The sequence below is a fragment of the Salvelinus namaycush genome, chromosome 3, assembly GCF_016432855.1.
Source record: "Salvelinus namaycush isolate Seneca chromosome 3, SaNama_1.0, whole genome shotgun sequence".
Lineage (NCBI taxonomy): Eukaryota > Metazoa > Chordata > Actinopteri > Salmoniformes > Salmonidae > Salvelinus > Salvelinus namaycush.
The window spans coordinates 43,226,330-43,250,512 of NC_052309.1; the positions used below are offsets into that span (position 1 = coordinate 43,226,330).

Below are 24,183 nucleotides of genomic sequence, written 5' to 3' on the forward strand. Positions count from 1 at the left end.
CAGGCACTTGTCATCTCCCGTCTGGATTACTGCAACTCGCTGTTGGCTGGGCTCCCTGCCTGTGCCATTAAACCCCTACAACTCATCCAGAACGCCGCAGCCCGTCTGGTGTTCAACTTTCCCAAGTTCTCTCACGTCACCCCGCTCCTCCGCTCTCTCCACTGGCTTCCAGTTGAAGCTCGCATCCGCTACAAGACCATGGTGCTTGCCTACGGAGCTGTGAGGGGAACGGCACCTCCGTACCTTCAGGCTCTGATCAGGCCCTACACCCAAACAAGGGCACTGCGTTCATCCACCTCTGGCCTGCTCGCCTCCCTACCTCTGAGGAAGTACAGTTCCCGCTCAGCCCAGTCAAAACTGTTCGCTGCTCTGGCACCCCAATGGTGGAACAAACTCCCTCACGACGCCAGGTCAGCGGAGTCAATCACCACCTTCCGGAGACACCTGAAACCCCACCTCTTTAAGGAATACCTAGGATAGGATAAAGTAATCCTTCTAACCCCCCCCTCCCCCCCCTTAAAAGAGTTAGATGCACTATTGTAAAGTGGTTGTTCCACTGGATATCATAAGGTGAATGCACCAATTTGTAAGTCGCTCTGGATAAGAGCGTCTGCTAAATGACTTAAATGTAAATGTAAATGTAATGTGGAATCAGACAGCAGGAAGACCTACAGCAACCCGATCGCACCTCCTTCTCCAGATCCCCCTCTCTTTCCACCTTTAATAGCAACTGCCCACCAACCCAACCCCTTCTATTTGGCCTTGTCTTGTCTCTTTCCGCCAGATCGCCTGAGTGAGTTGGGGTCAGTGATGTTTCGTGTGGTCTCTGTGTGTCACAAGCTCTATCATCCTCAAAGCGTCTCTCTCAGCGCACCACCCCCTGTGATTCTGACTCAGGGGTTATCTTGGGATATCTGAAGCACATGATTTAAGACTGGGGTGAGAGAGGGAGGGTATGCTAATTGTGCTAACATTACTTAAAAAGTAATATTTCTGATAAAATACTATTCTGGGCTCTATTTTGACAAACCAAATACAATGGAAAAATCTCAGTGGTGTGACGTGCCACCAGCGTCTGACAATAGCAATGCTTCGCACCAAGCCCAAAATAGAGCCCTCAGTGTGATAGTGTGCGTGTAGCATACATGTGTAAGTCATATGGGTGTGTGTGTATATATATTTATATACAGTAAGGTGCTTTACCAAGAAACATCTAAAACATTTAATAAAAGACAGCATAGACAGTTGGTGTCCAGAAGCTGCTCAGTCTATAAATAAGTCCTGAGTCCTCCACACACACACACTCTTCTTAGGAGTCCAAGGAGGTGGACGAGATGGTGCGGCTCTTAGTCTTGGGCACCACCAGGATCTCATCCCCGTCTTGGATCATGTACGAGTGGAGTGCCCGACTGCCGTACTTCATCTCCTCAGGTCCCAGCGCGGAGCCTAGCTCGCGGGCGATGTAGTACAGCCGCATGCCGTTGGCTGGCAGGTCCACCAGGGCCCTGAGCTCCTTCTTGAGCTCCCCGACTGTCTGCTCCAACCGCAAGCTTAGAGTCTCCGTCCGCTCGCCCCAGCGCACCTCCAGCGTGGCCATGCAGCGCGGACGCAAGTCCACCTCGGCCAGCGGGGCAAGCCGTCCGTACTTGGACACCAGGACATGGTACCTGTGGAGACGAGACAGAATAGACGGGAGGTTAGGATTTGTCATTTGGTAGAGAGAATAGTGGCGATTGGTCAGTTTTGGCAGGCGCGCTTATGCATACATTACGGCAGGGATTCACAAACTTTTTTGGCCCGTGACCAAATTTTTATTTTAAAATAAATTTGACCCCCACCATGTGAAAAAAGTGATGTAATAAATGGCCAATGCTTACTTTTTTAAATTGGGGCTATGACACCCTATTAGAGACTTTTGTAGGCCACCGGATCAATCCCCCGCCCACATTCGGAAAGTATTCAGACCCCTTCACTTTTTCCACATTTTGTTACATTACATCCTTATTCTAAAATGGATTAATTAAAAAAAAATCCTCATCAATCTACAAACAATATCCCACAATGACAAAGCGAAAAAAAAAAGGTAAAGTAGATTTTGCTAAGAAAGAAATCTATAAAATAAAAATAACTTATTTACTGAATTATTCAGACCCTTTGCTCGCAATTGAGCTCAGGTGCATCCTGTTTCCTTTGATCATCCTTGAGATGTTTCTACAACTTGATTGGAAACCACCTGTGGTAAATTCAATTGATTGGACACCATTTGTAAAGGCACACGATCACGTCTATATAAGGTCCCACAGTTGACAGTGCATGTCAGAGCAAAAACTAAGCCATGAGGTCAAAGGAATTGTCCATAGAGCTCCGAGACAGGATCGTGTCGAGGCACAGATCTGAGGAAGGGTACCAAAACATTTCTGCAGCATTGAAGGTCCCCAAGAACAAAATGGTCTCCTTCATTCTTAAATGGAAGAAGTTTGGAACAACCAAGACTCTTGCAAGAGCAATCAGGGGAGAAGAGCCTTGGTCAGGTAGGTGACCAAGAACCCGATGGAGCACCAGTTCCTCTGTGGAGATGGTAGAAACTTCCAGAAGAACGACCATCTCTGCAACACTCCACCAATCAGGCCTTTATGGAAGAGCGGCCAGATGGAAGCCACTCCTCAGTAAAAAAAAAGGCACATGACAGCCCACTTGGAGTTTGCCAAAAGGCACCTAAAGGACTCTCAGACCATGAGAAACAAGATTCTCCAATCTGATGAAACCAAGATTGAACTCTTTGGCCTGAATGCCAAGCGTCACATCTGGAGGAAACCTGGCACCATCCCTACGGTGAATCACGGTGGTAGCCATCATGCTGTGGGGATGTTTTTCAGCAGCAGGACTGGGAGTATTGCGTGTAGCTTGATGTGGGGATTTAAAAAAATACATTTTATAATAAGGCTGTGACATAGAATGTGGAAAAAGTCAATGGGTCTGAATACTTTCCGAATACGCTGTATGCATAACTTTATGAGCTGGATTGCCTGTCTTTGCAATTTGTTTATTTTCATTTGCGCTCATTAGCATATTTAGCTAGCAGCCTCTATGTAAATTTGCTATTACTTATTCAAATATTGTTAGCATTCTGGTAATAGACGCCCAATTATGTTTCTGGCTGGGTTTTTCGGCACCCCCTTGTGTACTAAGCTGGTAATACCGTAAATCCCAGGGCGAGAGAAGGACAGTATGACGACATGAAAATCTGGATACCACCCAATCCTACTGTGTACCCATATCTATACCCACACATGCAGTCAGAGCCGGCCCTAGATTTTTGGGGGCCGTAAGAAAAATTTATTCGAGTTTCAGAGTTAATTTCCTGCAAATCTACACATTTTGCCATTGGGCAGAGAAAAGACTAGTCTTTTCTCTAACTAATTTCATGCAATTTTACTCATTTTGCGATGGGACGGAGAGAAAAATGTGCAATCTTACAGCTAATTTCCTGAAATTTTGCCATTAGGCGGAGAGAAATGTTTGCAGTTTTTAATATGATATCTTACGGAGAGTGACTAACAAAATCAATGGGGCCCAAAGTTGTTAATTAGACCATGATTAATACAAGTTTACATAGCTAGCCGCAAGACTAACTTACAATAAAATAAAATAAAAGTCAGCTATGGGCTAATTGAGTGACTGTCAGTGACTGACATACCAAGTGAAAAACTGCTGATACACAACCACACCGACAGTTCTCCCCCACCACACACTTTTTAAAAAAGTATTTGGAAATTGATCTGTGGGCCTATAAAAAGGGAGGCTGTGGGCCACATGGTAGTTTGGAATTTTATTAGGATCCCCATTAGCTGTTGCAAAAGCAGCACCTACTCTTCCTGAGGTCTACACAAAACACAAAACATAACAGTACAGCTCCCACAATCTTATTATTCTTGGACTAACCGCTATCCAAGAAAACAGCTTTCTCTTACACTGTGGGGGTAAGTTGGGACAGTGTGCTCGTTCGGGAAACACAGCGAGCTCTCTATCTCTCTCTCAGCTGTGAGAAAGCGCTCACCCACCTTGAGGGAACGCTGAGTTAGAGATAAGGAACGATTAAATAAAATCCCAGAGAAAAGCCTATTTTCAAAGGTACTGTAACAGTTGGGCCAATCAAACCAATTTCCCCTTCCCTCGCTGAAAATCCCACCTGGCCAGGGTTTCAGTGTGGGTGTGTGTAGCCAGGGTTTCAGCCTAAAGCAGCAAGCGCCACGGGAATTCTCCTCTAACCCCTCAGTCAATGCAGAAAGTGCCATTCTGTGAGAAACCCATTTTTCATTCACTCAAAGGTCTCATTTAATGTGGAAACTTGTATATTGTACCCCTGTAAATTATATTGAGAGAGTGAGGTATGGTAATGCTAAATGCAATTTCTAATGGTCCTAGCTTAGTGTGGTGCCTGAAAAAAGCGGTGCCATTAATTTAATACCTGTGTTTCTATACACAGCTAAATGTATTGGGTCCAGGGGAGGCTGGTGGGAGAAGTTATAGGAGGACGGGCTCATTGTAATGGCTGGAATGGAATAAACAGAATGGAGTCAAACACAGTTTCCATATGTTTGACTCCGTTCCATTAATACCATTCCAGCCATTACAATGAGCCCATCCTCCTATAACTCCTCCCACCAGCCTCCTCTGTTTGTGGCTAATACCTAACCCTGTAACTACCCTAGATCTCTGGCGTTTCATGCTTCACTCTCTGTTCTTTAATCCACCTCAGCTGCCTAGTCACTTCCCCGGTATGCCCTCAATTCCTCTTCTCTGTCTCATACTAATTACCCCACGTCGCATCTCACCCTTCTCTTCACACCATAAGCCCCTTCATCTCTCCCTTCTACCCTTCTCTGTAGCCCCTGCTTTCTTTCTCTCTCCTTATCCCAAGCCCAATCTTCTCCCTCTCCCCTCTATCCTTACCCACCCCTCTCATAGCACCACCGCCAAACAGGGATAGCCCGGCCGCCTAAGTCCTTCCCAGTGCTCACTGACCGCATCCGACACTCTCACACACGTCCACATGTGTTCACACACGTCCACATGTGTACCCACACATGCACAAAGAAACAGGCTTAGACCCAAGAGCAAGTAAACGCTTTCTCTCTCTCTCCTTGCTTTTAAAATGCAAAGAGAAAAAGAAGACCTAAAGAGAATGGTTTGTGGCTTTGAGACACTTCCATTGCAGTACCCTTATTAATCTGAGACACTGTGTCGGTTTGGAGTCAAGTTTTGGGCTACATCAGCTCCGGTTACACACGGAAATGAGTCAACCTCTCAATCCCCCCCTAAGGTGATCGAGCGAAGGAGGTAAAAAAAAAAAATCTACCTGCCACCTTGTGTATCGGTTTTCCGATCTGAGTATTCCAAGGCACAAAGAAGTCATTGAGTGGGCAGAGACTGGCGCCATTGTCTCTCAAATGTTACTTTCCCCCAGTCATGGAACACGCTCTTCCCCCGCAAATCCCTCCCTTGCATTCTCCTAAGGTTAAGTGGAATGTGGCTGGCAAAAATCGTGGGCCAATCAGTTTTCCAGCATGGGCCCAAACCAAACCTACCCCCCCGAAATGCCCATCCTGAGATGACAATATGTTACAGGAGGTTAGGTGTGTAAGAACACTGGGGGGAGTTAACATAAGCAAAAAGAGGTAGGAGGTAGCTGAGAGGTAGTGAATCAAAGTGATTCCCGTCCATTGTTAAGGTACAGTGGGTGTCTCAGAGGGCTCTTGCTATTATGAACCAGAGATAAGTTTTACATGAGGTTGTTCTTATCAGAAGAAAAACGTATGTATGCGCCTGTTTTACAGTTCCTCTGACAAAGCTCCACCTCAACAAACTAGTGTGTGTCAACAGTACCTATGAGGCAGCGTCTCTTCAGGAAAGTCCAGGTAGTGTCTGATGAAGAACCTCTCAGCGTCTTCTCTCTCCCCTTCCGTCACCACACTCCCGTTCAACACAGACACAGACGGCAACCTGCAAAAAGGACAAAGAATATGTATGAGTGTGTGTGACGTGTGTCAAATCAAACAGGGGTGTATTCAATTGTGTGTGTGTGTGTGTGTGTGTGTGTCTCTTCAAAAGGTATCTTGAATAATCCCACAGCACTTGCCCTCCCCGACCCGATTAAAAAACAAATAAATAAAATCACATCCTACCGTTGTATTTGCACCTTTCTTGCACTAACACAAACACTTGTCTTTTCTTACTAGCAGTGACTTTGCTGATAGCCGCTTTATTGAGGAAAGGTTTTACTTACCATGACTGTGCAATGTGGTTGTCCTAGCTACCTTAAGATTAATGCACTGTCACTTTGGACAAGAGCGTCTGCTAAATGACTAAAATGTGTGTGTGTACTCACTGTGCCACGGTGAGGCTGCGTCTCTCTTTGTTTGTGTAGGGCTGCAGTAAGGGAAGCCCCATCAGCCTCACCTCCTCCAGCTTAGGGAAGAAATTCAGCCTTTCTATGTCCTCCCATCGGTTCAGCCCTTTAACACACACGAGTTAGGATTTGTAAAATATCAGTACTCATTCTCTATGGAATCCCAGGATACAGTATTCAATATGGTGTACGGAAGTAGTACAATACATCTATTTTCACATCAGAAGGCTCTTTTCTGAGGTGTGTGTACATTAAAAAAAGAAGACTTGAAATGCCAAATGTACATTTAAAATACATTGGAATGTAAAATAACTTGAGCCCTTCTAACTAGACCTACTGATTTTTAAAGGGTTCCCTGTCCGGGCAGAGGGGAAAGAGAGAGGTACAGAAGGAGAGGAGTAGTAAGAACCGGACAAAAGGGAAGAAATAGTGAATGGAAAGAGTATAATTGGGTAGAGGAAAGAGGGATATTTGTCTGTATGCTCATGCTGTGTGTGTGTGCGAATCATCATGCTGTGTACGAGTATGTTTGCGTAGGTGTATCTTCATGCTACGCATGTGTGCATGTGATCATGCTGTATGAGCATACTTGTGTATGTGTGCGCATGCGTGACCCTCCCTTCGTATACCTGAGTTGTTGAGGTTGATGCTGCGCAGGTTAGGAAACAGGCGCTGCAGTGTGTCCTGAGGTGTGTCCTCCTCCACAGAGCCCAGTTTGTTGTTGGACAACACCAGGTTTTGCAGGCCCGGGTACATGGGCCCAAACTTACGCACCTCGTCCCACTCCTGTAGCTGGTTGTCTGTGATCTGAAGCAGGCGCAGGGAGGGGCAGGGAACCGGGGATTCGGCCACTTGGTCGTACTCGTTCAGACAAAGGAAGAGCTCCTCTAACCTACAGGGGGCGATAGTATAAGCATCAAAAAGAGGTAGCCATGTGTAAATGGAATCGAAATACAAAGTATGAGATATGAGTAGGGTGATAGATGCTGATCTTTGGTCAATTTCACATTTTCCACAATAATGGTTAAGGTTAGGATTGGGGAAAGGGAAGCTGATCCCCAGAGTTACGAGATACATGGAACTACAGTATCCAGGACATACCTGAACATGCCCTGAACATGATACACGGAAATATAATACATGCCTTAAACCCAAAATGGACTACGCACCTCCCTGTATACGGCATTGAAATACATGTTAAATATGGATACAAATAAATATAATACATGCCTGGACAAGCCTGAACTTGAGAAGGTCAAAGGTATAATGGCAAAAACACACAAAACACATAGACAAATACAAATAAATATTGAAATACAAAACACACACATTCATGTATTCACGTGCCATGTGATTCGCAGTCCAGTGTCTGTCATGACTTACTCAGGGGTCTGGCGTGTGAGTGTGTGTACCGTGTCCCAAGTGACACGGGTGTTGATGAGAACCAGGCGGCGGACTCGGAAGAACACCTCAGCCAGGCCTGGCTCCAGCTCAATCCCACTCAGAGGGTTCATACTCAGGTTAAGGAAGTCCAGGTTGGGGATGTTAGACACAATCGTGCAGATCTCGCAACCCAAAAAAACAGATTGGAGCCATCACACTTACTGACTGTACTGGCAACCCAATTGTAGATAGTATACACAATGCTGCATATCTGGCAACCCAAAGATAGATTGGCGCAATTGGAACTGACTGACAGATGAAGGTCTTGTTTGTTGAATTTGTTTGTTGAATGATGTCTCTGGGCGACGTGGTAGGTAGCCGCTAGTGGATACAGTCCGTTTCTTTTAGCATTGTTACATGATTATTTCATGCTAGCCAGGAGATGCTGGACATGACAAAATAACCAGCTATTGGACTTTAAAAAAACAACACCCTAGATGTGTAGAAAATAAGGCAAAACACTCTGTAGTGCCAGCCTTCCTGCTAATAGCTAGCTGCTGATAAATGAATAGTGCATAACATGACAACCAGGCTGAGGAGGATGAGGAGAACTACAGTACCCACCTCCCCCCAGTCTTGTAGCTGGTTGTGGGACAGGTCCAGCTCCACCACATGGGCACAAAAGGTGGCCACCTCAGCTTCGTCCCCAGCTTTACTGATGCCACAGCCGTCCAGGACCAGCACACTCGGCAGATTCAGACGATCTGGAGAGAGACAACAATCTTTCTAGTGAATAATTGTTCTTTATTGAATCACATTCCCAATACATGATGGACAAAAGCCTGGCATCACTTTTTGTTATTACTCATTTACATCACTACATAGGCAGTGTCCTTGGGGATAAGCGAAGGCATGAGTGAATGACATATATAAGGGATACAAGTAGGCCTACATGCAGTATTCCTGGGTAACTAGAAGATGATAACTTGTGTGATTACCTTGTATAATGCATATGAGTAGGCCTACATAGAGTTCTTACCTCTTAATTATGTTTTTCTGAGAAAAAAGGTAAGTAGGTTGTAGTGTGGCCCTTGACTCTTCTGCTTTGAGGAATAACAACTTTTTCAGACATGTTCATCAGCCTATAAATCATCTTCAATGCACCAACACAGTTTAGCAGGGAGCGAAACAAATGCAAGAGAGAAAATATGCATTGGCCACCTAACCACGAAGTTATTACTCAATCACTGCCTTCAAATGGTCGTCGGAACTGGGAAACCTCCCAGTTATGAAGTAGTAAATACGACATGATTGTGTCGGAATAATTCCTCATCCAATGAGATTAAATCTATGTAGATGAGCTAGCTAACGTTGCTAATGATAGAGTTAATTAGCTTACTTAACGTTGACAATAGAGTCAAACTAGCTACATTATCCATAATGACAAGTTTGACAATGTCAAAAATGTATTTGCTTCATCACCTTTTGATTGAAAAGCTGAAAGGTCAGTGACAATACGTCAACAACTCAGGTAAAATTATCTCCAACATTCCCACTCGGAAATCCAACTTGGGAGGGCCGTCAAGTGGTTGTTGCCCAATCGGAACCTCGTAATTCCCACTTCTGATGAGCATTTGAAGGCAGCATAAGATATAGCGCCTTGACCTCTCACCTTTAATGGGCGACCCCTGTGGACTGGAAAGCACTACGACGCCCATGCCGTTCCCACGGCAGTATGGGAAATTCTCTGGGTTGTACTTCTCACTGACCACCTGGACGAAGGTGCGCAGCGCCTCTTCATCAGAGGACTCCATGGACCCAGCTGTCTGATGCGAGAGAGAAATGAATGGAAGACATACTTCAAATCAAATAGTATTTGTCACATGCTCCGAATACAACAGGTGTATAAAAACAGGAAAAATAAAAAAAAGTGGTCAGATGAAGCTCATGCTAAACTACAGGACTGTTTTGCTAGCACAGACTGGAATATATTCTGGGATTCTCCCAATGGCATTGAGGAGTACACCACATCAGTCACTGGCTTCATCAATAAGTGCATTGATGACATCGCCCCCATAGTGACTGTACGTACATACCCCAACCAGAAGCCATAGATTACGGGCAACATCCGCACTGAGCTAAAGAGCTGCCGCATTCAAAGAGCGGTACTCTAACCCGGAAGGTTATAAGAAATCCTGCTATGCCCTTCGATGAACCATCAAACAGGCAAAGCGTCAATACAGCACTAAGATTGAATCCTATTATATCGGCTTTGACGCTCGTTGGATGTGGAAGGGCTTGCAAACTATTACAGACTACAAAGGGAAGCACAGCCGCAAGCTGCCCAGTGACATGAGCATACCAGACAAGCAAAATTGCTTCGAGGCAAGCAACACTGAAACATGCATGAGAGCATCAGCAGTTCCGAACGACTAAGTGATCACGCTCTCCGTTGCCAATGTGAGTAAGACCTTTAAACAGGTCAACATTCACAAGGCTGCTGGGCCAGACAGATTACCAGGACGTGTACTCCAAGCATGCGTGACCAACTGGCAAGTGTATTTACTGACATTTTCAACCTGTCCCTGACTGAGTCTGTAATACCAGACCACCATAATCCCTGTGTCCAAGAACACTAAGGTAACCTGCCTAAATGACTACAGACCCGTATCACTCACGTCTGTAGCCATGAAGCCACATCAGCACCATTATCCCAGAAAGCACTACAGATGGTAGTGCGTACAGCCCAGTACATCACTGGAGCCAAGCTTCCTGCCATCCAGGACCTTTATACCAGGCAGTGTCAGAGGAAGGCCTCCAGCCACCCTAGTCATAGACTGTTCTCTCTACTTCCACACGGCAAGCGGTACCGGAGCACCAAGTCGAGGTCCAAAAGGCTTCTAAACAGCATAACAGACATGAACAGCTAATAAAATGGCTACCCAGACTATTTGCATTGCCCCCCCCCCCCCCCACTTATTTTACAATGCTGCTTCTCTCTGTTTATTATCTATGCATAGTCACTTTAACTCGGTGTTGGCGGTGTTGGGGGCGGTGTTGCAATCTACTGCAAAGATTGCCTGCAGAGTTCTGTTTTACTATCCAGGTCTGTTCCCAAACAATTTGAACTTCTACTTTTAAAAATCCACCTCTCTAAAAACAAGTCTCTCACCGTTGCCGCCTGCTATAGACCACCCTCTGCCCCCAGCTGTGCTCTGGACACCATATGTGAACTGATTGCCCCCCATCTATCTTCAGAGCTCGTGCTGCTAGGCGACCTAAATTGGAACATGCTTAACACCCCAGCCATCCTACAATCTAAGCTTGATGCCCTCAATCTCACACAAATTATCAATGAACCTACCAGGTACCACCCCAATTCCGTAAACACGGGTACCCTCATAGATATCATCCTAACCAACTTGCCCTCCAAATACACCTCTGCTGTTTTCAACCAAGATCTCAGCGATCACTGCCTCATTGCCTGCATCCGTAATGGGTCAGCGGTCAAACGACCTCCACTCATCACTGTCAAACGCTCCCTGAAACACTTCAGCGAGCAGGCCTTTCTAATCGACCTGGCCGAGGTATCCTGGAAGGATATTGATCTCATCCCGTCAGTAGAGGATGCCTGGATATTTTTTTTAAAATGCCTTCCTCACCATCTTGAATAAGCATGCCCCATTCAAGAAATTTAGAACCAGGAACAGATATAGCCCTTGGTTCTCTCCTGACCTGACTGCCCTTAACCAACAGAAAAACATCCTATGGCGTTCTGCATTAGCATCGAACAGCCCCCGTGATATGCAACTTTTCAGGGAAGCTAGAAACCAATATACACAGGCAGTTAGAAAAGCCAAGGCTAGCTTTTTCAAGCAGAAATTTGCTTCCTGCAACACAAATTCAAAAAAGTCCTGGGACACTGTAAAGTCCATGGAGAATAAGAACACCTCCTCCCAGCTTCCAACTGCACTGAAGATAGGAAACACTGTCACCACCGACAAATCCACTATAATTGAGAATTTCAATAAGCATTTTTCTACGGCTGGCCATGCTTTCCACCTGGCTACCCCTACCCCGGTCAACAGCACTGCCCTCCCCTCTGCTACTCGCCCAAGCCTTCCCCATTTCTCTTTCTCCCAAATACAGTCAGCTGATGTTCTGAAAGAGCTGCAAAATCTGGACCCTTACAAATCAGCCGGGCTAGATAATCTGGACCCTTTCTTTCTAAAACTATCTGCTGAAATTGTTGCCACCCCTATTACTAGCCTTTTCAACCTCTCTTTCGTGTCATCTGAGATTCCCAAAGATTGGAAAGCAGCTGCGGTTATCCCCCTCTTCAAAGGGGGGGACACTCTTGACCCTAACAGCTACAGACCTATATCTATCCTACCCTGCCTTTCTAAGGTCTTCGAAAGCCAAGTCAACAAACAGATTACCGACCATTTCGAATCCCACCATACCTTCTCCGCTATGCAATCTGGTTTCAGAGCTGGTCATGGGTGCACCTCAGCCACGCTCAAGGTCATAAACGATATCTTAACCGCCATCGATAGGAAACAATACTGTGCAGCCGTATTCATTGACCTGGCCAAGGCTTTTGACTCTGTCAATCACCACATCCTCATCGGCAGACTCGACAGCCTTGGTTTCTCTAATGATTGCCTCGCCTGGTTCACCAACTACTTCTCTGATCGAGTTCAGTGTGTCAAATCGGAGGGTCTGTTGTCCGGGCCTCTGGCAGTCTCTATGGGGGTGCCACAGGGTTCAATTCTTGGACCGACTCTCTTCTCTGTATACATCAATGATGTCGCTCTTGCTGCTGGTGATTCTCTGATCCACCTCTACGCAGACGACACTATTCTGTATACTTCTGGCCCTTCTTTTGACACTGTTAACAACCCTCCAGGCAAGCTTCAATGCCATACAACTCTCCTTCCGTGGCCTCCAATTGCTCTTAAATACAAGTAAAACTAAATGCATGCTCTTCAACCGATCGCTGCCTGCACCTGCCCGCCTGTCCAACATCACTACTCTGGACGGCTCTGACTTAGAATATGTGGACAACTACAAATACCTAGGTGTCTGGTTAGACTGTAAACTCTCCTTCCAGACTCACATCAAACATCTCCAATCCAAAGTTAAATCTAGAATTGGCTTCCTATTCCGCAACAAAGCATCCTTCACTCATGCTGCCAAACATACCCTTGTAAAACTGACCATCCTACCAATCCTCGACTTCGGTGATGTCATTTACAAAATAGCCTCCAAAACCCTACTCAATAAATTGGATGCAGTCTATCACAGTGCCATCCGTTTTGTCACCAAAGCCCCATATACTACCCACCACTGCGACCTGTACACTCTCGTTGGCTGGCCCTCGCTTCATACTCGTCGCCAAACCCACTGGCTCCAGGTCATCTACAAGACCCTGCTAGGTAAAGTTCCCCCTTATCTCAGCTCGCTGGTCACCATAGCAGCACCTACCTGTAGCACGCGCTCCAGCAGGTATATCTCTCTGGTCACCCCCAAAACCAATTCTTCCTTTGGCCGCCTCTCCTTCCAGTTCTCTGCTGCTAATGACTGGAACGAACTACAAAAATCTCTGAAACTGGAAACACTTATCTCCCTCACTAGCTTTAAGCACCAGCTGTCAGAGCAGCTCATAGATTACTGCACCTGTACATAGCCCATCTATAATTTAGCCCAAACAACTACCTCTTTACCTACTGTATTTATTTATTTATTTTGCTCCTTTGCACCCCATTATTTCTATCTCTACTTTACACTTTCTTCCACTGCAAACCAACCATTCCAGTGTTTTTTTTTACTTGCTATATTGTATTTACTTCGCCACCTTGGCCTTTTTTATATTTTTATTTATTTATATATATATTTTGTTTGCCTTCACCTCCCTTATCTCACCTCACTTGCTCACATTGTATATATACTTATTTTTCACTGTATTATTGACTGTATGTTTGTTTTACTCCATGTGTAACTATGTGTTGTTGTATGTGTCGAACTGCTTTGCTTTATCTTGGCCAGGTCGCAATTGTAAATGAGAACGTGTTCTCAATTTGCCTACCTGGTTAAATAAAGGTGAAATAAAAATAAATAAAAAATAAATAAAACTCTACCTACATGTACATAATACCTCAATTACCTCGACTAACTGGTGCCCCCGCACATTGACTCTGTACCGGTACCCCCTGTATATTGCCTCGTTAATGTTATTTTACTTCTGCTCTTTAATTATTTGTTACTTATCCATTTTATACTTAACACTTATTTTTCTTAAAACTGCATTGTTGGTTAAGGGCGTGTAAGTAAGCATTTCACTGTAAGGTGTTCACTGGCCCTGTTGTATTCGGCGCATGTGACAAATATTATTTGTAAATATGTTTATTATTTGTTTATAAGTATTTGTAAATATGTTAAAGCACATAGCTTTAGTTACATGTCTTTTCTGCTGACTTGTCTGCTGCTAGCCTACATGCTAACAAGCCAAATCTTGTTCATGCTACAACACATTGATTTGAGGTTAGCGGAGACTTAAAAATATGGCCACTCTAGGGGTCAAAGTTGGTGTGGACCACAGACAGCCAGCCCTGTGCTGTAGTGTGGTGAGGAGGTGCTGTCTCTCTCTCTCTCAGGCCAGCTGGACGAGAACAAAAAAGAGGGCCTGTGTTACATGAGCTAAAAGAGTGACCCAATTATCCTTCCACATTGTGACATGATCTCAATTAAGCAACCATTTAATAGAATGACCTATTTCAATGAAGTAACAACGATTCACTCTACTCTAATGTTCCTCAACATATCAAACTAGAGTCGAACAGGATTTCACTTGACCTGCATAAAGTTTGCCCAACAGTCTATTTGGTGTGGCAAAAGAAAAGCCCATGCACTCTCTCCAACTCCAACTGTCATGGAGTGCTACTGGGTGCGTAGGCTTTAGTGACAGCCCAGCACTGTTTCAATTTCAAATGAACAACGAATCATGGTCTTCAGTCTGACTCTGAACCACAATTAGTTGAATCAGGGCCTGGTGTGTTTCTTCTGGGCTGGAACAAAAGTGTGCATACTCAGTGGCTCTCCAGGTCTGGAGATAGAGAACTGTCACCTCTGCTGTAAGGACACAGAGGTCTGATTCTTACAGTGCTTCCTAAATTATCAGACTGATCGGTTTCACTATCTGGTTGGGTTAAATTCTGTCTGTCTGCAAACTGATTCTCTGGCCTGGACCCATCTGAACTCACAATACCCTTTTCACACTCCACTGTATCATGCTGACCAGGGCTGGGTGATATATCAAGTTTTTTCATTATATTCAAGTTTATATTTTAGCGCGATATGGAAAATGCCTGTATCGCAAGAATCGAGGTTCTGTTGTAACGTTTTACAAATGCAGCATCTCACTGTCTCTTCTCTGTCAGCCCAATGTCAAATCATGTCCCAATTGCATGATAACCTCTGTGCACGTGTTGTCCATGTAACGCTCGTCTGATGAAGAATGAGGAGAGGACCAAAGCGCAGCGTGGTACGTGTTAATGATTTTTTATTTAACTCAGAACACAACGAACAAAAATAACCAAGAGACAAACAAACAGTTCTGTAAGGTAACCAAACTAAACAGAAAACTACCCACAAACCCAGGTGGGAAAAAGGCTACCTAAGTATGATTCTCAATCAGAGACAACGATAGACAGCTGCCTCTGATTGAGAACCACACCCGGCCAAACACAAAGAAATAGAAAACATAGAAATAAAGAAACTAGAATGCCCACCCTAGTCACACCCTGGCCTACCCAAAATAGAGAATAAAAGCCTCTCTATGGCCAGGGCGTGACAATCCACCAATCACAACCCTAGACAGCCTTTCACAAATTGTAACCACGGCGGAGAAGTGTAGCGGCGGTAAGAGTTTCACCAAAATGGAAAGTGAGGAAGCCAGCTCAGCCTCTTGTGAGGATGAAATCATCCCCAAAAAGGGCAGCAATCTTTTTTCAGTAATATGGAAGTGGTTCGGGTTTACGAGGTCTGATGTTCAGCAAACGAATGTCCTGTGCAAAATGTGTCGAAAGACAATTGCTACGAAAAGCAGCAGCACAGCCAACCTCTTCCATCACCTGCAACTGAAACACGCGGTGGAATGGGAGGAACGCGTGTGACTACGCAACGCCGATTCCAGTCGCCCGATTCCCAAAACGTCTCCTTAAAGACAAACTACCACAGCCGCATCCTTTTCAAACGTAATCCCTTATGACAAGAAAAGTTCGAGGTGGAAGGAGATAACAGATGCAGTGACCTATTACATAGCGAAAGATATGGTCCCAATCTTTACAGTACAAAAGCCAGGCTTTAAAAAGCTGCTAGGTACAGTTGACCACAAATTTCAGTTGCCAAGCCGCAAGTACTTTACGGAAGAAGCCCTGCCTCGATTATACACTGCTACCTGCGAAAAAGTCGCAGAGAAGCTGGCTAGTGTTTCTTATTTTTCCACCACAGCCGATCTATGGTCGAGCAGAACGTCAGAGCCATACCTAAGTTTGACAGTCCACTACTTAAATGAAGACTGGAAATTGCAAAAATGTCTGCATCCACACATCTTACTTCCCCAATGATCATACGGGTGAAGTAATAGCCCAGGGTCTCAAAGACTCTCTGGTATCGTGGAAGATGAGCGAAGACCGACAGGTGTGCATGACAAGTGACAGCGGGAGCAACATGATAAAAGCATTGCGCTTGAAGAACTGGACCCGCCTGCAGTGCTTTGGGCGCAGGCTTCACCTCGCCATCGGATAATTAAAGTGCATTCAAAAAAGTTATGCTCAGGCCAGCTGTAGGCTAATGTGTTAGTAGTTGTGTCATTCTGCCAATCCAATAGCAAATAACCACAGGCTGTTTTTATTATAAAAACTGAACTAAATAAATACATTTTCAATCAAAATGATTATATAAACTAAAATCCATGTGTACGTGTGTGTATACTGGGTGTGTTATCGTGTGTCTGTGCCATGTGTGTCTCTTCACAGTCCCCGCTGTTCCATATGGTATATTTTTATCTGTTCTTTTATCAGATTTTACAGCTTGCATGAGTTCCTAGATGTGGAATAGAGTAGTCATGGCTCTATGTAGTACTGTGCGCCTCCCATAGTCTGTTCTGGACTTGGGGACTGTGAAGAGACCTCTGGTGGCATGTCTTGTGTTGTATGCATGGGTGTCTGAGCTGTACACTAGTAGTTCAAACAGACAGCTGGGTGCATTCAGGTAGCTAATAAAATAGCAGCAGGTAGCCTAGTGGTTAGAGCGTTGGGCCAGTAACCGAAAGGTTGCTGGATCAAATCCCCGAGCTGACAAGGTAAAAATTTGTCATTCTACCCCTGAACAAGGCAGTAAAACCACTGTTCTTCAGTAAGGCATCATTGTAAATAAGAAATTGTTCTTAACTGGCTTGCCTAGTTAAATAAAGTTTTTTTTAATTTTTTTTTTTTAAATAAAACATTTCAATACGTCAGCCCTTCTCACAAATACAAGTAGTGATGAAGTCAATCACTCCTCTACTTTGAGCCAGGAGAAATTGACATGCATATTCTCTGTGAACATTTAAGGGCCAGCCGTGCTGCCCTGTTCGGGGCTAATCTAAATGTTCCTAAGTCCCTCTTTGTGGTACCTGACCACACGACTGCACAGTAGTCCAGGTCCAGGTGCGACAACTTGGACATGTAGGACCTGCCTTGTTGATAGTGTTTTTAAGAAGGCAGAGCATTTCTTTATTATAGACAGACCTCTCCACATCTTTAGTTACTGTTGCATCAATATGTTTTGACCATATTGCAACTTGCTCAATTTCCACATTATTCATTACAATACTTTAGTTGAGGTTTAGGGTTTGGTGAATGATTTGTCCCAAATACAATGCTTTTATGTTTTGAAATACTCAGGACTAACTTATTTTTTTCCCACCCATTCTGAAACGGACTGCAGCTCTTTGTTAAGTGTTACAGTGATTTCACTTGTTGTGGTAGCTGACGTGTATAGTGTTGAGTCATCAGCATACATAGTAGAGGTCGACCAATTAATCGGCATGGCCGATTAATTAGGGCCGATTTCAAGTTTTCATAACAATCGGTAATATGCATTTTTGGATGCCGATTATGGCCGATTACATTGCACTCCACGAGAAGACTGAGTGGCAGGCTGACCACCTGTTACGCGAGTGCAGCAAGAAGCCAAGGTAAGATGCTAGCTAGCATTAAACTTATCTTATAAAAAAACAATCAATCTTCACATAATCACTAGTTAACTACACATGGTTGATGATGTTACTAGCTGTCCTGGTTGCAAATAATCAATGCGGTGCCTGTTAATTTATCATCGAATCACAGCCTACTTCACCAAACGGGTGATGATTTAACAAGCGCATTCGCAAAAAAAAGCACTGTCGTTGCAACAATGTACCTAACCATAAACATCAATGCCTTTCTTAAAATCAATACACAAGTATATTTAGTTATGGATGCCACCGTTCGATAAAATACGTAACGGTTCCGTATTTCACTTAAAGAATAAACGCTTTGTTTTCGAAATTATAGTTTCCGGATTTGACCATATTAATGACCTAAGGCTGGTATTTCTGTGTGTTTATTATATTATAATTTAGTCTATGATTTTATATTTCATAGAGCAGTCTGACTGAGAGGTGGGAGGCAGCAGCAGGCTCGTAAGCATTCATTCAAACAGCACTTTCCTGCGTTTGCCAGCAGCTCTTCACAATGCTTGAAGCAAAGCACTGTTTATGACTTCAAGCCTATCAACTCCCGAGATTAGGCTGGCAATACTATAGTGCCTATAAGAACATCCAATTGTCAAAGGTATATGAAATACAAATCATATAGAGAGAAATAGTCCTATAATAACTACAACCTAAAACTTCTTAACTGGGAATTTTGAAGACTCATGTTAAAAGGAACCACCAGCTTTCATATGTTCTCATGTTCTGAGCAAGGAACTTAAACGTTAGCTTTTTTACATGGCACATATTGCCCTTTTACTTTCTTCTCCAATGCTGTGTTTTTGCATTATTTAAACCAAATTGAACATGTTTCATTTTTTATTTGAGACTAAATTGATTTTCATTTATGTATTATAATAAGTTAAAATAAGTGTTAATTCAGTATTGTTGTAATTGTCATTATTACATACACATACATATATATACATATATACATACATATATACATATATATATATATATATATATATATATATATTAGAGGTCAACAGATTATGATTTTTCAACATCGATTATTTATATATATATAAATAAATAATCGATGTCGATGTTGACCTCTAATATATAGGCACACAGGCTTTACTCAGAGCCAGTGGCAGATCATTAGTAAAGATATTTAAAAAGTAAGGGCCCTAGAAAGCTGCCCTGGGGAATGCCTGTCCACCTGGATTGTGTTGGAGATGCTTCCAATAAAGAACACCCTCTGTGTTATGTTAGACAAGTAACTTTCGATCTACAATATAGCAGGGGATGTAAAGCTGCACTGAAGTCTAACAAAACAGCCCCCACAATATTTGTATTATCAATTTCTGTCAGCCAATCATCAGTCATTTGTGTAAGTGCCGTACATTTTGAATGCCCTTCCCTATAAGCGTGGTGAAAATCTGGTGTTAAAAGGGTTAACTGTGAAATTGAATTGTATCTAAGGGTTGGTAACAGGCTGATTGGCTGGCTATTTGAGTCAGTAAAGGGTGCTTTGCTATTCCTGGGTAGCGGAATTACTTTTGCTTCCCTTCAGGCCTGAGGGCCTGTCATCCTCAGTAATTTTCCATCTTGTAGGCCTAGATTGAAGAGATGGCAAATAAGAGTGGCAACATCGTATGCTGTCATCCTCAGTAATTTTCCATCCAAGTTATCAGACCAAGGTGACTTGTCATTGTTGATAGACAAACAAACCATCTGTACTGACAAATCATGGGTTTCACCACACCGGCAACAAAACAACATGGTGCTCAGTATCCTTCGCTCCCGCAATAAGGAAAGTAGCTAGATAGTATAGCCAATATCAGGCCTGGCTGACGGCTAAAGCACATTTATTGTAGTGATTTTTAATAATAATAATAATAATGAGGAGCAACCAGATGCAGCACTTGACACATTTGTGAAATTGCTTATTCCAGTTACTAATAAGCATGCAGCCATTAAGAAAATGACTGTAAAAACAGTTAAATCCACGTGGATTGATGAGGAATCAAAAAATTGTAGGCTTTGCTGCAATGCTACAGTTGTCAACAACTGTTGTCCCTGACACAACCATTAGATGGAGCTGAAAAAGTACAACTATGTTACATTTTCGTAAAAAACAATTACTCATACAGAATGAATCTGAACACTCACAATTCCCAACTTCGGCAGACAAATTTCTAATTCTCGATTAAGTTTCTATAACCCTAACCGAACCTTAACTATTTTACATTTTAACTTAAATGGTGTAGGGATGTGCAAAGGATCCCGGATAGCATGGACCGGGCGCACAGGGAGCAGCACGAGCAGCGACAACATCTTTATGTCATCCAAAAACATGGCAGACATTGGATTAATATAAAATGTTAATATCTTTGGCTGTGAGTGATTACATTTTTTTGGGATCTCTGCTACAATCATTTGAATAATTCAATTCATGTTTTGCGCACAAAAGGTGACGACTTAAGAGTCTTAGAGAAGTCAGATTTTAAAATGTCTATGTGTCCGTCAATGGAAATTGTCTTTCTGGTTCGGGCGTCATTTAAACTGCAGTACTGAAGCAGAACTGTATGAGCAGTCGAAAACGTGATTCTATACCGGAACCGTGGGCCACACAAGCATAGGCTATGTTCGAGAGGATCAAAACCGCAATGTATCATGGGTAAATTGTGACCGACAAATAATAATGAGTCGATATTTATGATGAAAGGTGATTTGTAGATAATAATAATAATAATTCATTTAATTTGTAAAGCACTTTCATACACCCAAGGTGCTGAAGAAAATAAAACATTTTATAAAAATAATTTAAACTATCCAAAACACAGAACATCTTAAGCAGACAACAATCAAAGCTGTCGTCAGATCTGATGGACAGGAGAACAGAATTGACATAGGCCCTTGAAAGCTTTACTGAACAGCTCAGTCTTTAGCTGTGCCTTAATAAGGATTAAACAAGACCAGAGACTCTGCAGCCTGACCAGGGTTGCCATGTTCGCACTTTTCCTGAAAAATTAGGCCTACTTTCAGAACGATGTCGCAGGTGAAAATGTATTGGTCGCAGGTGGCAGGTTTTTGGACTACTTCTAAATTGCACCGAAGCCACCATGGCATTTCTCTTAGATATATATTTCATCGTAACCTGCTGCTGACTATCAGGCAGCGAGTAGGCTGTTACTGAGTTAGTGAGTGAATGTTGGGGAGGGTTAAGTTGCATTGAGAACACTGGTTGAGAGATTGTTGCAGCAGAGGCAACTGAGTCACGGAGACTTTTTACCAGTTGTAGGTAGGCTATTTAGATTGGTCATTATGGAGACACCCTCTTTCCATAAAACATATTAATGCGCTAGAACTGCTAGAACTAATATAACAGGGACAAAGCATTCAATGAGGACTTTAGGCGCACTAGAGCTCTTTAGATGAATTCGCTCAGAGGAGGTTTAAAGTAAACTTCATTCTAATGTTGACTATTCTTATGGATTACCATATCAATCAAAGGGGTTTTACTCATGCTCAGTTCCAGGGTCTGGAGCGCTGCGAGAGTGGACATTTGAAATGGAAGTTACGGAACTCGCTCGCATGCTTCTGTTATGGGGGAAAAGTCCACAATGAAAATTACATTAAATAATTGGCTACATTTGATGGAAAATGATCTGGCAAGTTTAATGAGGACAAATTATATTTTCTCCTGTGGCATATTCTTAAACTAGCAAGAATTATTATTTTAAAGAAAAAACGAATTTAGCTTCTTAGCCTACCTTGTTAAAAATGACGTCAATATACCCTAAATTCACACGATAACTTTATGGAAAAGGGGTTTCATGGGTAAATGTGGCAACTCTCTTGCTGCAACAAAAAAACTGGGCTAGTTTTCAGGCCTTGTGGGCAGGTTCAGGGGTCATTGGGCTTCACATTTTAGCTTGACATGGCAACCCTGGCCCTGACAGTGACTGAAAGTGTGTTCCACAGCCGAGGAGCAGCACAACCTAAATCCCTGTCGCCCATAGTTTTTAGACTGCTGTTGGCCTGCTGAAGGTAGATGGAGTGGCAAAGGGTGCGTGTGGGGTGCCCATGGGGTAGGATGAGTTCAGACATTTACTTGGTTCCAGAGTTGTGGATAGCTTGGTAACTGTGAACCAGGATTTTAAAGTCAATGTGTAAGTATAATTGATAATAATAGATCGGTCAGTTGGCAGTCGCTTTAATCCGAACACGGCCATAAACTAGATCACTGGAAAGGGCTCATCATCAAGACTGACTGAACCGAATCTGTTCGTCTCCACTCGACTCTCGCTGTGCAACAAACGTCATCAATTTGTAAATTTGGGCACCAGGTGTGTCCATATTATAGCCTCTTCAATGTAGAAGGCAATCTACGATAGAACAAGTATTATATGGATGGGCAATGCGACATCATTGTTACATAGCTATAAACAATGGCATAATGTATCCGTGTTTGTATTCTGTACTGGTTGGTTGTTTTTTGATACTGTGCGAACACCATTTTTAAAAATTGAGAATCATGTTCCCAAAACAGTAGCTACTTGGACGGGTAAAGAAATGCGTATGTACTTAGGGCATATATTGCACCTCAATCAATGGTGCATAACAATAATAATCGTACAATTGGACCACATCTCTTTCGAAAATGCATTGAGAAAACATTCCTTACCTTCCTCTGTCGCTTCCTTCGAATGGTTGTTATTGTTGTTCAAACCGCTGTGAAGCACGCAAGAATAAATAAGTACTTCCGGGTCACGGATTTTTTCTTCTATTCCTTCAGAATAAAAGTCACGTCCGGTATACTTTGTAAATGAATAATTAGGGCGAAAATTTGCTAAATTATCTATATATTTTATGCTAGTTCCCATACAAAGAATGATTTAAAGAATTTCTATACGATATACTGTTGTGTACTCATGTCATTTTTCCTCCTGAGACACAGCAATTCATTTTTGTCATCCCTAGTGAAAATCAGTTCTTGTTCCATATCTCTGAGGCCATATGAGCCACTGTCCTGCTGTCCCTTTGAGAGGACACTCTGGCGTTTTCAATAATATCACGTGTTGGGGTGTGACCTTGACATAAGAGCTTATCAAGAAATGTCCTCTGTTGTGGACACCCTGATATCACAACTATGTTTTTCACCTACTTTTCACCCATTGACTGTAATGGCAATTACAATAAAAGTTAACTATATATATATATATATATATATATATATATATATATATATATATATATATATATATATAAATAAAATCTTGGTAACCCCAAATGTTTTTTTATATTGGACATACATATTGCACCATACAAAATGATCTGTACGTTGTGTCGCAGTAAAAGGTGAGTCAATTATAGTTTCCAAATCCACAGATACTTTTGTACGGTGCAATGTGTATGTCCAATATGAAGTTGATGGGCCACTCTCTAGGCCCATCACTCTCTAGGCCCATAAATGAGCAGCGACGCTCCTCTGGTAGTAAACTCTGTGGATCTGGAAAATAGAAGTGCTCCTGAGTAGAATGGACCAGCTTTAACTGCGACACAATGTACAGATAATTTTGTATGGTGCAATATGAACACTGAACAAAAATATAAACGCAACATGCAACACTTTCAAAGCTTTTACTGAGTTACAGTTCATATAAGGAAATCAGTCAATTTAAATAAATTCATTAGGCCCTAAACTATGGATTTCACATTACTGGAAATACAGATACACTATATATACAGAAGTATGTGGACAGCCCTTCAAATCAGTGGATATGGCTATTTTAGCCACACCCGTTGCTGACAGGTGTATACAATTGAGCAAACAGCCATTCAATCTCGATAGACAAACACTGGCAGTAGAATGGCCTTACTGAAGAGCTCAGTGACTTTCAATGTGGCACCGTCATAGGATGACACTTTTCCAACAAGTCAGTTCGTCAAATTTCTGCCCTGTTAGAGATGCCGCGGTCAAATATAATTGCTGTAATTGTGAAGATGAAACGTCTAGGAGCAACAACGGCTCAGCCGCGTAGGCCAAACAAGCTCACAGAACAGGGCCGCCGAGTGATGAAGCACGTAGCGCTTAAAAATCGTCTGTACTAGGTTGCAACGCTCACTACCGAGTTCCAAACTG

The 24,183-nt window shown here is 43.0% G+C and overlaps 1 protein-coding gene across 1 annotated transcript; it reads right to left on the minus strand.

Annotated features, from left to right (window-relative positions):
- Positions 1 to 1,159: 1,159 nt before the first annotated feature.
- Positions 1,160 to 22,785, minus strand: LOC120031680 (tubulin-specific chaperone cofactor E-like protein). The gene is made up of 8 exons (XM_038977475.1): positions 22,726 to 22,785; positions 9,465 to 9,618; positions 8,417 to 8,556; positions 7,793 to 7,974; positions 7,039 to 7,301; positions 6,389 to 6,515; positions 5,887 to 6,003; positions 1,160 to 1,667 (listed from the first exon to the last, which is right to left on the minus strand). Exons 2-8 carry the CDS (start codon positions 9,604 to 9,606, stop codon positions 1,310 to 1,312), a joined length of 1,329 nt encoding a protein of 442 aa, XP_038833403.1. The 5' UTR covers positions 9,607 to 9,618; positions 22,726 to 22,785; the 3' UTR covers positions 1,160 to 1,309.
- Positions 22,786 to 24,183: the final 1,398 nt, after the last annotated feature.

Bases quoted from the DNA above. Each gene is read 5' to 3' on its own strand.
- LOC120031680 (XM_038977475.1), bottom strand. From the start codon at position 9,606: ATGGAGTCCTCTGATGAAGAGGCGCTGCGCACCTTCGTCCAGGTGGTC. The intron at 7,975-8,416 runs GTGGGTACTGTA...TTGGGTTGCGAG, and splicing joins AGCTACAAGACTGGGGGGAG to ATCTGCACGATTGTGTCTAA. The intron at 6,516-7,038 runs GTATACGAAGGG...TGTGTGTTAAAG, and splicing joins CATCAACCTCAACAACTCAG to GGCTGAACCGATGGGAGGAC.